This window comes from Homalodisca vitripennis, chromosome 2, assembly GCF_021130785.1.
Source record: "Homalodisca vitripennis isolate AUS2020 chromosome 2, UT_GWSS_2.1, whole genome shotgun sequence".
Taxonomy (NCBI): Eukaryota; Metazoa; Arthropoda; class Insecta; order Hemiptera; family Cicadellidae; genus Homalodisca; species Homalodisca vitripennis.
The window spans coordinates 11,292,307-11,305,995 of NC_060208.1; the positions used below are offsets into that span (position 1 = coordinate 11,292,307).

Here is a 13,689-nt window from a genome sequence, read left to right on the forward strand (position 1 = left end):
AGTTCTTCACTACGAGGCCGAGATATTTCTAGAATGTAATAAAATATTTGTGTAAGCAATCTTTAAACGTGGTGTGAATCGCAAACTTAGTTTGTATTTATGACGCTGGCGTGCAACCCAATTAACAACTGATATTATTTATCTTAATCAATTGTTCGTGTTGGACGAGTAATAGGTATTTTTAAATAAAATCTTGATAAAATTTTCATTGCCAGAATACTGAATACCATCAATATTTTATAAAAAATTAAAAGGAACGAAATTAAAGAATTAGTTTTAGATTGTTATGTACTAATAGTGAATATGAGTTACATTGAAAATTGTATACACCATATAATTTTTTTAAATTTTGAAGCCCTACCGATGGATTTCACTAGCCATCAACAGGATTGTGTCCTAATAGGTGATTTCAACATCAATGCAATGAACACTAGTCATCCTTCCACCAAACAATTTGTCGACTTGTTAAGGTCTTTTGACCTAGAATATTGTTAGTCAAAACGGCAACGCGTGTGACACATTCAACACAGTCGACAATTGACAACATCATCTCCAATCTACCAAGTGTCGCAGTGTCCGTGGTCAATACAGCTTTCTCTGACCACTACGGTCAAGAGGCTATAATTAGTGGAGTAAAAGTCGAGAGGGAGGTCAAAATCACAAAAACAATAATAGACTTAAGGCCAGGAAACATCGCTCTCTTCAACACTTCCCTTTCAAAAGAAAACGGGATACACCAAGAATCAATTCATTCAGTAGAAGAGCATTTTAAACTGTTTAGTGATACACTCAACTTTCATCTCGACATGTATTAAAGGATCACTAATGAATTTAAGTTTCTAGAGAAAAACTAAAGATTTTCTCAGAAATTCAGAAAATGTTCCACAATAAAGAATTCAAGCGGTTTTTTTTTTCTCGAAATTACAAGCTAATTTACAGAAAAGTTATCCAAGCTGCAATGGCATATGATGTTTCCAAATCAATTATATCTTCCAAAAATATTTCTAATACTGCTTGAGACATAATCAACAATAAAAACAAATCATACAGCATACAAATAAAATTAAAAAGTGGTGATAGATATGTGGAGGACGCGGATGAGGTTGCAAATAGACTTATCAGGTACTTCGGATCTGTTGCTTGTGAGCAAGGCCCTTGCCCATCACCCCCACAAGGAATCCCGAGACGGAGGCAGTGTCCAGTACCCTAGCTGGCACTGGCACCTGTCGTTGAGGAAGAGCTTGAAAAAATAATTCAGCAGCTCCTAGCCAAAAAATCAAATCATTTAAATTTAATGTCGACGTGGCTCATTAAAAAATGTTAAAAGCATATTGTAAGATCATTAACCCAATTAGTAAATTTCTCTTTTGAACAAGTTTTTCCCTCACTCCTCAAAACCACGAAAGTAACCCCTATTTTCAAGAAAGACGATCCCCAATCCCCACAAAATTACAGGCCTGTCTCAATTTTGCCAGTTATGAGCAAAATATTGGAAAAGCTTTTCTTGACACGAATGCTTCAATTTTTTAATAAGCACAACCAGCTATCTGAAGACCAGTTTGACTTCAGGAAGGGCAAGCCAAGAATTACAAGGGCGCTGTTGTAAATCTTGTCGACATGGTTGTAGAGGGGCTAGAACGTCGGGATCACACATTGAGTGTGTTCCTGGACTTGAAATTCGACTATACAAGCATTTGACTGTGTTGACCATATTACAATGCTTGACAAACTTTAATCTCATGGCATCCGAGGCGTGCCTCTCTAGTGGCTCAGGTCATTTCTAAGCCACACAACTCAAATTGTCTAGACCTCAAACAAATTATCTGAACCAATTTACCTGAGTTTTGGTGTCCCACAGGGCTCAATTCTCAGTCCAATTCTCTTCCTGATCTATGTCAATAACATAAGTTCATCACTTCTGCACGGAAGACTAGTGCAGTATGCTGATGACACGACTCTCTGTTTCACTAGCAAATCAAAATTGATTCTGGAACGGCAGATCTTTGTTGAAATCAACAACTGCGTCCAAAATTGTAACAGCCTAAATCTTAAAACAAATTCTGCAAAATCCAATTTTATAAATTTTGCTTTACGATCAGTAGATAGTCCTGACCAGCCAGCTGTTACGTTGGCTGACACCATGCTGGAAGAAGTGTATTATTCGAAATTCCTGGGAATATACCTAAATCGAGGGTTGACTTGGAATGATCACATCGGCCACGTTTGCTCCAAATTACTCACAGTGGCTAATGTTTGATTCCAAAACGTTACTCTGTGACGACATATGTATTTTTCCATAACACCTACTACCATTATATTATGAAATAAATCTCGTTTTTATTGTACGCGAAGGTCTTTGAAGTCATCTTACCACTTACACTCAATGGTATTATAACGTAAAATTGTATTATTGTATGTTATTCTTTACATTTGTAACTACGAGTACCTAAACATGTAAAACATTTTGTAGAGGACCTTACTATGAATTGAAAACTACAATCCATGTCTGAATTCGCTTTATTGTAAAAAATAATCTACTAACACATTGGTCCTATTCAAAATATTCACATATAGGATAAATTTGCTCCATACAGTTCTTATCGTTCCACATGTAGCCATTGTTATCCTTCTCATAAAACTCCAAGCAACGTTCGTCTCCAGCATTGTTGGGTTCCCCAGGCTCCCAGTCTGAATAGTCTGGAAGCAGCGGCTCTCCTGAAGACATCCAGACCCATTGTCCCAGAGGCAAATTCGTTCCGGAAATCCAGAATTGGTCGTTCCGGATTCCTGTAAAAATATGGACGCCTGTGTGAGCGAAGTTACCATTTGTTTAATAAATGAATCAACACAATTATATTTCACCTAGTAATCCAAATAAGGAAATAATAAATTACTCGCTTTATGACGGTCATAAATTTGGGACGATTAAAATGGATAATTTTATTATTTTGTTATAGCAATTATTATTAGACCAATGATACAATTATTAGACTAAAGGATATATTTCTTTATTTCCAAACGGACATCATCCAATTTACAGCGTGTAAATAATATGGCAGATTTGAAAGATAAGCAACAATACAGAAAATAAACATCTGCATAAACACAATAATAAATATTCAAGGTATGACACCACAAAAACAATAAATATGGCTTATATAGATAATATAAATCAACAAACTAACTACGTAGGGAATAAATAATAAAACTATATAAAAAGTTAACAATACAAGAAACAAATACATGAAGCAAATAACAGAAGAAAAACGAGAGAATCGTGATATCAACAGCAATAGAAATAACACGCATAAAAATAACAATGACTAATAATGTCAACAACAATCCAACCTGCATAAAATAACAATATCAATCACGAGAATCAATGACAAAATGAAAAAAAGAGCAATAACATACAAACAGTAACAAATAACAAGCAAAAACACAATATTATTATCAAAAAGAGATTACATATTCTAAGCGCTTTAGATAATCTTTTAGTGAAGAATCTATGGATATCAATAAAATACAAAATCAGATTCCACCCTAAAAACTTGACGGATCACCACGCCTAAAACAACAACATGAAAATGTTTAACTTTACAACCCTTTAATATCGCGGACAGGTGGTCTGCGTCACCTAACATATATTATACGGAATGTATAACTGTATACACTGACCCAGGCAGGCAACCTCACAGCACAATTTCACAACTAACTCGCGTTCTCTCAATTCCTTTTGGTATATACAGGTGGAAAGAGAGGGGCGCGGGGGAAAGGAATGGTAAAGTGGCGATAAGAAGAGAGTAGGGATAAGAAGGAAGTATGATAAGAGAGGAAGATTCCCGTGGGGAAAGCGGAGAAGAAGATAAGTTCTGTAAAGAGGGGAAACCAGAGAAGATATTCATTCACTTCTCTAAAATGTCTATTGAACTAGCATTTTAGAGACATTATTAACAGGTATATATTTTAAATATCAGCACAATATAACGATGTCAGATTTCCAACATCCCTTTTTTTCTTTTTTTTAATACTTTCCGAAGCATAGCACATCACTGAACAACTTCATTTACTTTTACAAGTAGCGGCTCGTCTAAGGGGGCTCTGGGGCAGTCCCTCTTGGTAAGCGCAGGAATAATAAACACTAACTACTATCTATTTATATAAAATTATTACAAAATAATTGTAAAGGGTCTATAAGAATCAACTTAAACAAAACAAAAAACAAAAACATAGCAACAAATTTAAAAGCAGCGCTGTATTTTTTCGGTCTTGGAGGACGATTTCACTATTCGACGATTGGGTGCTAACGGACTGGACAGAGCTCTGTGAATAATTTTGCGATAGAGGAAAAACCCTTAGCAAATTTGGAATGCTCATAAGTAATAAATTTGTACATTGGGATCGCCAAATTGTGGGCAAGGGCGCTGTGCTCCCTGGGGAGAAGAAAAATGAAAAATGGCTAGGAACCCAAACAATATAGGGTGTCCCACGAGTAAACCGACAAACTTCCCAGGTGGTTCCTCTCATCAAAAAAATTAAATACATGCATACGCTTTAATTGCGAGTTACGGCTAGCGAAATATTTCGCCCGATTTTCTAAGAAAGGACGGAAATAATGCGAAATTTTATGGCATAAAAATAGTTGTTAAATTTATTGCATTTTATGTAACATAAACTGGAAAACTGCACAAAATACGTCCCAGACCGGTAAGACCACCCATTTTTAAGAGATCAGACAAAATATGCAAAATTCGGTCTCGATAAACAAGTTTTATTTAGATTTGAAGTACAGTGGAGTCCCGCTAATCCGAACACGTGTAATCCGAACGTCGGTTAATCCGAACAGGTCCAGGAGGAATTATTTATAACGATAATGAACAGTTATAGGAACTAATTACATAAAAAATGAAAATGGGTGCATCATTTCGTACATAAACAAAGAAAACTTTAATTAAATAGACATACAGTATTTTATTAAGACAAATTGTGTACGGTACAGTACATAAATACAGTGGAGTCCCGCTAATCCGAACACGTGTAATCCGAACGTCGGTTAATCCGAACAGGTCCAGGAGGAATTATTTATAACGATAATGAACAGTTATAGGAACTAATTACATAAAAAATGAAAATGGGTGCATCATTTCGTACATAAACAAAGAAAACTTTAATTAAATAGACATACAGTATTTTATTAAGACAAATTGTGTACGGTACAGTACATAAATAATGAAGTTAAATACAGTACCAAATTGAAAATTATAGGTTAAGTATGAGTTAAATTACTGTATTAAGAAGTGAAATCAAACAAAAATTGGACGTACAGTACTGATATTATTATTGAGTACAATATTAATTGTTAAAAGACATAAATTCAGTTATTGTCTTCTGTCGCATTGAAGAGAGTCTATTGGATGACGCGTAGTTTCGTGCAAAATTGAACGCGTGGACCCGTACAATATCCAGTACGCTCACATTGCTTAACAATATAACTCTCACACTAAATACGGTAAAGGTGCTTAGTGTTCGCAAACACGTTTATTTGTCAAGAAATGCAATGCAACAGTCAGAAAACGTGTTTTAATAAACAATGTTGATAATTGTATAACAAAATAACCCATCTCAAGTTTAAAACCGTATTTTTCTGTAATTCTGGCTAATCCGAACAATCACATAATCCGAATAGGGCTCGGTCCCAATTAGGTCGGATTAACGGGACTCTACTGTACATTAACTTCATTAAATCGGTAATAAACACGCAAACTGTATAACCAATACTTTTAGATAATGTAATTCTGAAGAGAATGTTGTAGAATAGGCCAATAATAAAAAAAGTTAAAAAATAATCTTTAATTAAATCAACACACACGAAAAATAAGACAGAAAACGCAATATCTGTTTTTCTTCGTAAAAACAAAAAACCTTAGAAATGGGTGGGCTTACAAGTCTGGGACGTATTGTATTCAATTTCTCAGTTCATTAGATATAAAATCTAATAATTTTAACAACTATCTTTACTCTATAAAAACATCAGTTTCACTTTATTACCGTCCCTTTCTAGATAATCGGGCGAAATCTTTCGCTAGCCGTAGCTCGCTAACAAAGCGTTTTCGGACATGTTTATATGACCCTTTTTCATTATTTTGATGAGAGGAAACCACCTGATAAGTTTTTCGGTTTACTCGTGGAACACCCTGTAAAGATAAAATTGATTTTTTAACAGCATGTCGGTTATTGTACATATAATAAAAGTTAATTAATTTCCTTACACACAAATGAAGTTTAAGCTAACCCTCCACTCTTTCACCTTGTTAGTTTTCACTCCTCCCTTCCCCCATATTAAAATCTCTGACATCACCCATGATAGACAAATTTCATCATACTATAATAGTCGTAAACAATAACGTGTGTCTGTCGTAAAAATGATAGTGTTCACACATAGGAGTTATGTAGTTAAATTAGAATTCAAATTCTATGATATATGCCTAAATGCCATTAAATTTGTTTTTTGTTACACTTTTTTTAATTCGTCGCTATTTTATTATACCACTAATGATTTTAATCACAAGGTGAGAGCCCCTCCAACACTTAACTTGGAAGCCGCCACTTACTTTTGCCGACACTTGTCTGTTTTCTTTCTTATTCAAAATACTACAAAAATCTTACCTGATTTACCAATCGCTTCTTTGATCAATTTAATTTCTTCTTTAGACTCAATACTCGCCAATCTTCCACCATGGGTCGTGCAGTGAACAAGTGCGCCAAAATAATTGACCTGCATGGACACCAAGATTATTAAATATGACTACCTAGAATCATCATTAAACGACATGATATGTATTACTATTCATTAGATTTAACCATGAAAAAATCTTTCAGACTGATTTACACATATGGCACAACTCTCTTTTTATGCGTTTTCTGCTGTTACAAATTGTGATATAATGGTAAACAAACTTTGGAAAAACACTAAAAGAAGAACTTGCATCACTGACATCACATGCAAAATATAATGTTTAGTGCATCATAACTGTTTACACTGTAGACAATATTTTTATAGCCTGTTATACCTTGAAGAAGCGTTCCACTTTGTAGACCTTTCTGCCAGAAGGCTTGCTGCCTGTTAATACACAACCTTTTGGAGAAGCTGGCGCTGGAACAAAAGATGTCTTTGAGTATACTGTAAATGCTATTTTATTTTTAAGTTCTGTTACTTTAGTTTAATAAGGAGCAGTCATTATTTTGAGGTGTTAAGAATGCTTACTACTAGGCATTTGGAATACATATTCAATATTGCCCTTCAAAATACAGTACCCAGTTGTACCATATGATTATAAAAGATAAATAGTCTATCTTACAAATCGATTAATTAAGTAAACAACACGGCACCCACAATTCCCTCAGCATAGATCCCACAATTTACAAGGAAAGAGCACACAGTTCCCATAGCAGAGATCCCACAATTTACAAGGAAAGAGCACACAGTTCCCATAGCACAGAGCCCACAATTCCCATAGCAAATAGCGCACAGTTCCCATAGCAGAGAATCCATCATTCCCATAGCAGAGAGCTCACAATTCCCATAGCACAGAGCCCACAATTTACAAGGAAAGAGCACACAGTTCCCATAGCACAGAGCCCACAATTCCCATAGCAAATAGCACACAGTTCCCATGGCAGAGAACCCATAATTCCTATAGCAGAGAGCTCACAATTCCCATAGCACAGAGCCCACAATTCCCATAGCAAATAGCACACAGTTCCCATGGCAGAGAACCCATAATTCCTATAGCAGAGAGCTCACAATTCCCATAGCACAGAGCCCACAATTCCCATAGCAAATAGCACACAGTTCCCATGGCAGAGAACCCATAATTCCTATAGCTGAGAGCTCACAATTCCCATTACTTCATCAGTCAGTTACCTTGCTCTGTAAAGCTAATGAAGGGGTTGCCGTGTTTACAATGATATGGTGAGTAGTTTTATTACTTCTTCAGTTAGTTACCTTGCTCTGTACAGCCAGTGAAGGGGTTGCCGGAGAAGCCAGGCTTGCAGGCACAGTACGGTACGTGGTCGTAGATCTCGCAGGTGGCGTTGCCATAGCAAATACCGGGACATGGATCTTGACATATTAGATCCACACATGCACTTCCTTTGGCACAGTCATCGTTAGTAATGCACTGATTTGACACTGGAACAGATTAAAAAACAAATTATCTCATATCTTTTCCCATGTGTGTATTGGACAGAATAGAGAGTTATTATACAAACAAGCTTTTTCGGCAAGACTCGTAATCAAAAGAAACTTAAGTTGATTACATTTTGTGGCCTTTCATTAAGAGTACTCTTGATTACCACTGGAAGATAAAGTTGTGTCTCCTTTGAAACTACTCTTCCTGATTATATCCACTCTAACTACTAAAACGCAAACTCTTTAAATTGAGCTATTATTTTCTACCACAGGTTCTTATGTTTCTTGTTCATATAAATACTTCTAAATCAATTGATCTAGAATGTAAATAAATGGCGGCAACAAACTTGACGTTTGGCAGTAAACCTGAACTGACGCTGTAAAATATTGCCACTTGCAGTAATAACAGAATAGGATAATAGTACTAGAAACCTCCGACTATCATTGATGTTAAGCATGTAAAGGCGATATTTTTAGGAACCTTGGCGTTCATACGGAATCGTTTAATTGAAATGATCGAATTGTCAGGGTTTGCTTTGGATTTTTTTAAAGAGGCCGATCCTCTTTTGACCCTTATTTTGCTCGTCCTCAATGGCCTGTCCGAGGACTTTTCAAACAGAACAAGAGTCCATACAGAACAAAGTCGATGGTACTGATAAAAGGGCTAAGGTCACAAGCAGGATTTGAACCGGCGCTAGGCTCTAAGAGCGGCAAAAGTCGGCATTTTGGACCGCTCAGCTATCTGCACTAATGCTTGTGTCTGACATCTATACCATTCGTAATTTAATTTAATTATTCGTAAATTCATAATCACTGCCTTTACTTGGCCAACAGAACAATGTAGTGAAAGTGTTTTTCCTAAGTTTTACAATTCAACAAACATACAAAAAGTTAAAATAAATTAACTATATTATTAGAAATAATTTATTTTACTTACTGTGAAAATTACATGTCATTATGACGACCGGTTATTGTATTCTGCATCTCTAAAGGAAGCAATGTCGGCGACCGTGGGAGCACTCCGTCCCTACCTACTGTTTGTTATAAGGACATATTATAAGTAGATAAATTTATACATACGTATCATAAATATAAAAATTTAACGAACACTCACGTGATCCGAGCTTTAATTTAGATACTATCTCGAGGGTTTTTTCTCTCCACCAGAAGAGCGGGGTGGCGCCGAGGGCTGATGGCCAATGGCATTTCGATCGATACTTTCCCGACCTCAGATCACGTGCCAGATCGTCCAAGTACAAATTCAACTGTGCTTAAAAAAATGATTTTGGTATGCGTAGTGTAAAGTAGTCGATGTAAATATGATGCACGATATTAAGACGTTTTATTAAAATAGGTTATCCAATGAGGGTGGCTAAAGAATGTAACGTTTCTAACATATTGGTCATGATCGGCAAAGATACTTAAAGATTTACCTATAACTATATGAGTGAAGAAATATACCTAAGAGTGTGAGGTTGTTAAGGAATAAACCAATTTTAACAGGACGGTCTGGAGGTATATAATCAGCAAAGTTTTGAGAAGTCTAACAAGAAAAGAAAAACATGACAGTCATTGAAATATAAGTAATGTAATATATCTAACAATGTCAAGTATTTTAAAGCATCAATGCAGTTTTATCTATAAATTAGTATAATTTAGCAATACTTACAAGTTAAGTCATCACTCTGACAAAAGATGTAGACAACGTTGATAAGCAAAGAGTAGCAAAGCACTTGGACTACCCTCTCTGTCGGTATTCCCATGACTACGTAGAGAAACTGTCCCCTCACATCCGCTACCCGTTATAGTTAGCCGCCACAGCTGTAAACCCAGGTTCGAATCAGTCTACAAGGAATTAGTTAGGCATCATCGTCAATTATATAATTTTCTATCTATACAACAATAATCCATAAAGTTACAATTAAACATAGCTGATTTATATTTGTAGTTTTCATTGCCTACATTACAGTTATAGATGAGCCGCTTTGAAAGAGACCTATTTAGTGAACAATGCGGGGGGATTGAGTGAGTGAGTGAGTGAATGAGTGAGTGAGTGAGTGAGTGAGTGAGTGAGTGAGTGAGTGAGAGAGTGAGAGAGAGAGAGAGAGAGAGAGAGAGAGAGAGAGAGAGACGTGGAGATGGAGAAGTGAGGGATAGAAATTTTATAGAACCAAACCGGCAAACCATGTTTATTTTATGTGCTTTTTCATTGCCAAGCAATATTAATTCCGTTTTCCTTTCGACAAATACACGTAGGCTATAAACGCTAAAGCTGCGCATGACGTTTCCGAAGAATCCTTGTATCTCAGTTAATATTAGTTTCTTCGAAATTGTCAAGAGCCATATTTTATTTAAATCAATGTTTTTCAACATGAACAATCATTATTTTGTACGCCAAGTTATATCGAAAAAAAAATTCATTCCTGGCAATATGGGAAAATAATTAAATTTTTAGAAAATATGTTTTTGTACGTATAATTCACTGTAATAATAATAGTCTAACTAAATAGTAAGTAATAAAACGTTTTTAAACTTATATTAACATGTATTTCAATATATAATAAACATTTCTCCATCCAAAAAGCATTGGAAATGGCGCTAGAATAGGTTCTATAATATATTGCTGAGAATGTAATAAAATGATGCATACAAACATAAAATTTATCACAAATATGAAATAAAACATGTCCTAGAAAATAATTATACATAAATAATATATATATTGCACTTACCTGACAATATTTAAATTGAAAATTATTTCGATTAAAGTTCAGCTGCAACTTAACAGCTTTAAAATTAATCAAGGAATGAATAATTGTATTGTTGTAACGAAAGAGAAGCTTGTGCCACTGCCACAGCTATTACACGTACCTACAGGGTCGCCGAGAGTAATTCTTACCAATTTAGGACGATGCACAATTTCTATTTCGAAACATAATTCGTCAATATATGTAGTACATTTACTAATTTTCATCCATAATGGCCTAAATTGAAACTGTATATTAATGTTTTTTATCATTACAATTTACGTTCTGGTTACTAAAATTGAATAATTGTGATACAACTCACTTATCTTATGCCATATTGTTATATTTCTAAACATATAACCGTGTAATAAATCAATAATACAAAAGGATATACATTTACTTTTATTACAAGCTACATGACATCCATAAACTTTCTAAACCCTTGAAGAATAACACATATTCTTGCCAATTTAGGGTAATGTTCTTAGGATAATGTTCGTATTCCAATTCTATTAATAGTTCCTCAATATACATAATACACTTTTCAATTTGTATACATATTTGTTTAAAATACTTTTACTTTCAATTTAGACAACATAACATTGATAAACTTGCTAGATTTAAAAGATCACCATCCATTCTTACTAATTTAGTATACTGTATGTATCCCACTTCTACAAATAATTCTTCAATACACATAATACATCTATTAATTTCCATACATAATTCTTACTTTCAAATAATACTACTCATTCTAACCAATTTAGGGTACTATATGTGTTCCATATGTATACATAATTCTTCAGTTTACGCAATACATGTATTAATTTATATACATAATTTAAAAAAATATTTACTTTCATTTTAAAAAACATACAATTTATAAACTTGCCAATTTTAAAAGAGTACTATTCATTCTTACGGAATAACGGTATTATAAATGTGCAATTTCTATACATAATTGTAGGGTATATGCAACAAACCTATTAATTGATTAATGTTCTGCGGATTCTCTCATCACAATATAAGTAATGTTGAGCAGCAAAAGTAAATTAGAAAAGTTAAAACACATGCCAATCTTAATATAAAGTTTACACATAAAAATGGAAATATTGTAATAGTTTGATTAAGCTCCAGAAAATAAATAGATCATGGTATTGATAATATATAGTCCACTTACAACTAAACAACAAAAGAAAATTGGTTCAGATTTAAATAAACAATCATGATTGCAAGAAATACACTAAAATGCTTTGCAATAAGAATAAAAACAATCAAAAACAAAATAAATACTGTAATTAACAATAGTGATGCAGAACGTAAATAGCATAATGTAAATATGATTTTTTTAAGTATTTATAGTATATGCGTATAAAATATACTCTAACTGCACGAAACGCTATAAAAATTTTTACTTAAAATCTAAAAACTTCCACCAACTATAAGACAATTAAAAATACCTATAGGCATGCACATGCACAGCTCGAAAATTACGACGTGTAGACTAAGTGGAGAAAATTGAAAATTCTATGCTTATTTCCACAAATTATATTTTCACTTAGAAAAGTTACAATATCAAATAAATTATAATTATGGAAAAATAATCAATCTTACAAAGCACATTGCCTCAAATCTAAGAAACTTTTTACACAATAATTTTACATTGGGCGACCATGGAGTTTGAAACTAAGAGAAAGTAAATAATAATACTAATTATAATGATTTCATACGTCCAAGGATATCCCTGCAGAAAATAATCAATGAGTGATTGATTAGTAAAAATGGAAAATATCTATGAACCCTCATCTGTGAGGGTTCCAAAATTTGTAATTTTCGGGGATTTGTGTCAATTACCGGTCATTTTTCTGGCCGATATGTATAAAAAATTTTATCTCGTTAATAATACAATGTGGAACAAAATATTAAAGGTCTTATAAACTCGAAAATATAAGTCTAAAAACTTATTTTTCCTTAAAGTTTTAAAAATACATATTAAAGGATTATTGTTATACAGATATACAGTATGTGTGTGTGCGTGGTAGCAAAAACATTACAAACCAAAATATGTTGTAAAACTATTTTAGCCACTGATTACGTTATATTCAATTTAAAAATTATATTAAATTTCTGACAAAACATGTATGCAATGTTAATGGAAACATTGGTAGCACCCATTAGTGAAATTAAAGTAACAAAAACATTTCATTAAGTCCAGAAGGATTAAAGACAGTGGCAGAAACAGCTTTCAAAGAAGTCAAATATTTGAAGAAATACATAATTCAGTTCTGTTCGCTAGTTAATGATGCATACATGGAGTAGGTTGCAATCGCTTAGTCTGGTTAGATACAATGGAATGTAATAGAGAAATGTTAACAACCAACCAGACACAGGTGTGACGAACGCTCCTGCCACTGCGATTCCTCTGCTCGCTGACTGAGGTATCTCTGAGGAAAAAGTCTTCTGCAGATAACCTTGAACTCCTTTAATGTTGTGACATACAAACGTGCCTAGAGCGGTCGGGATTAACCTGAGCAAATTTTACCACACCGCCTGCACAATAATTATTGAAACTGTATTCAGCAATATCATGGGCTTGCGAATGGTGGGTTGAGCGTTCACCTTCCTCTTACGGATCTGAACTCAACTTTAGCATTGAATAGCCCCTGGGTAGGGTACAATAAGCGGATCCGGTTTTTTATATCGAAATTGGCAAACGATATTACTTTAACCATCGATATAACCAATCGATAC

At 34.2% G+C, this 13,689-nt stretch overlaps 1 protein-coding gene across 2 annotated transcripts; it reads right to left on the reverse strand.

Moving 5' to 3' along the window:
• Window positions 1-2,501: 2,501 nt before the first annotated feature.
• Window positions 2,502-13,382, reverse strand: LOC124353556 (perlucin-like protein). 2 transcript variants are annotated; one of them, XM_046803450.1, is made up of 6 exons: window positions 13,320-13,382; window positions 9,861-10,012; window positions 8,006-8,191; window positions 7,071-7,153; window positions 6,667-6,775; window positions 2,502-2,787 (listed from the first exon to the last, which is right to left on the reverse strand). In XM_046803450.1, the coding sequence occupies exons 2-6, from the start codon at window positions 9,952-9,954 to the stop codon at window positions 2,552-2,554; spliced, it is 708 nt and encodes a 235-aa protein (XP_046659406.1). In that variant the 5' UTR covers window positions 9,955-10,012; window positions 13,320-13,382; the 3' UTR covers window positions 2,502-2,551. The 2 variants fall into 2 exon arrangements, with proteins under 2 accessions (XP_046659406.1, XP_046659405.1); XM_046803449.1 differs by lacking the exon at window positions 13,320-13,382 and adding an exon at window positions 10,924-11,009.
• Window positions 13,383-13,689: the final 307 nt, after the last annotated feature.

Coding starts and splice junctions, on each gene's coding strand:
- LOC124353556 (XM_046803450.1), bottom strand. CDS start 9,954: ATGGGAATACCGACAGAGAGGGTAGTCCAAGTGCTTTGCTACTCTTTG. Junction 8,192..9,860: donor TCAGAGTGATGACTTAACTT/GTAAGTATTGCT, acceptor AATCTGTTCCAG/TGTCAAATCAGTGCATTACT. Junction 7,154..8,005: donor CACTGGCTGTACAGAGCAAG/GTAACTAACTGA, acceptor CTTTTGTTCCAG/CGCCAGCTTCTCCAAAAGGT.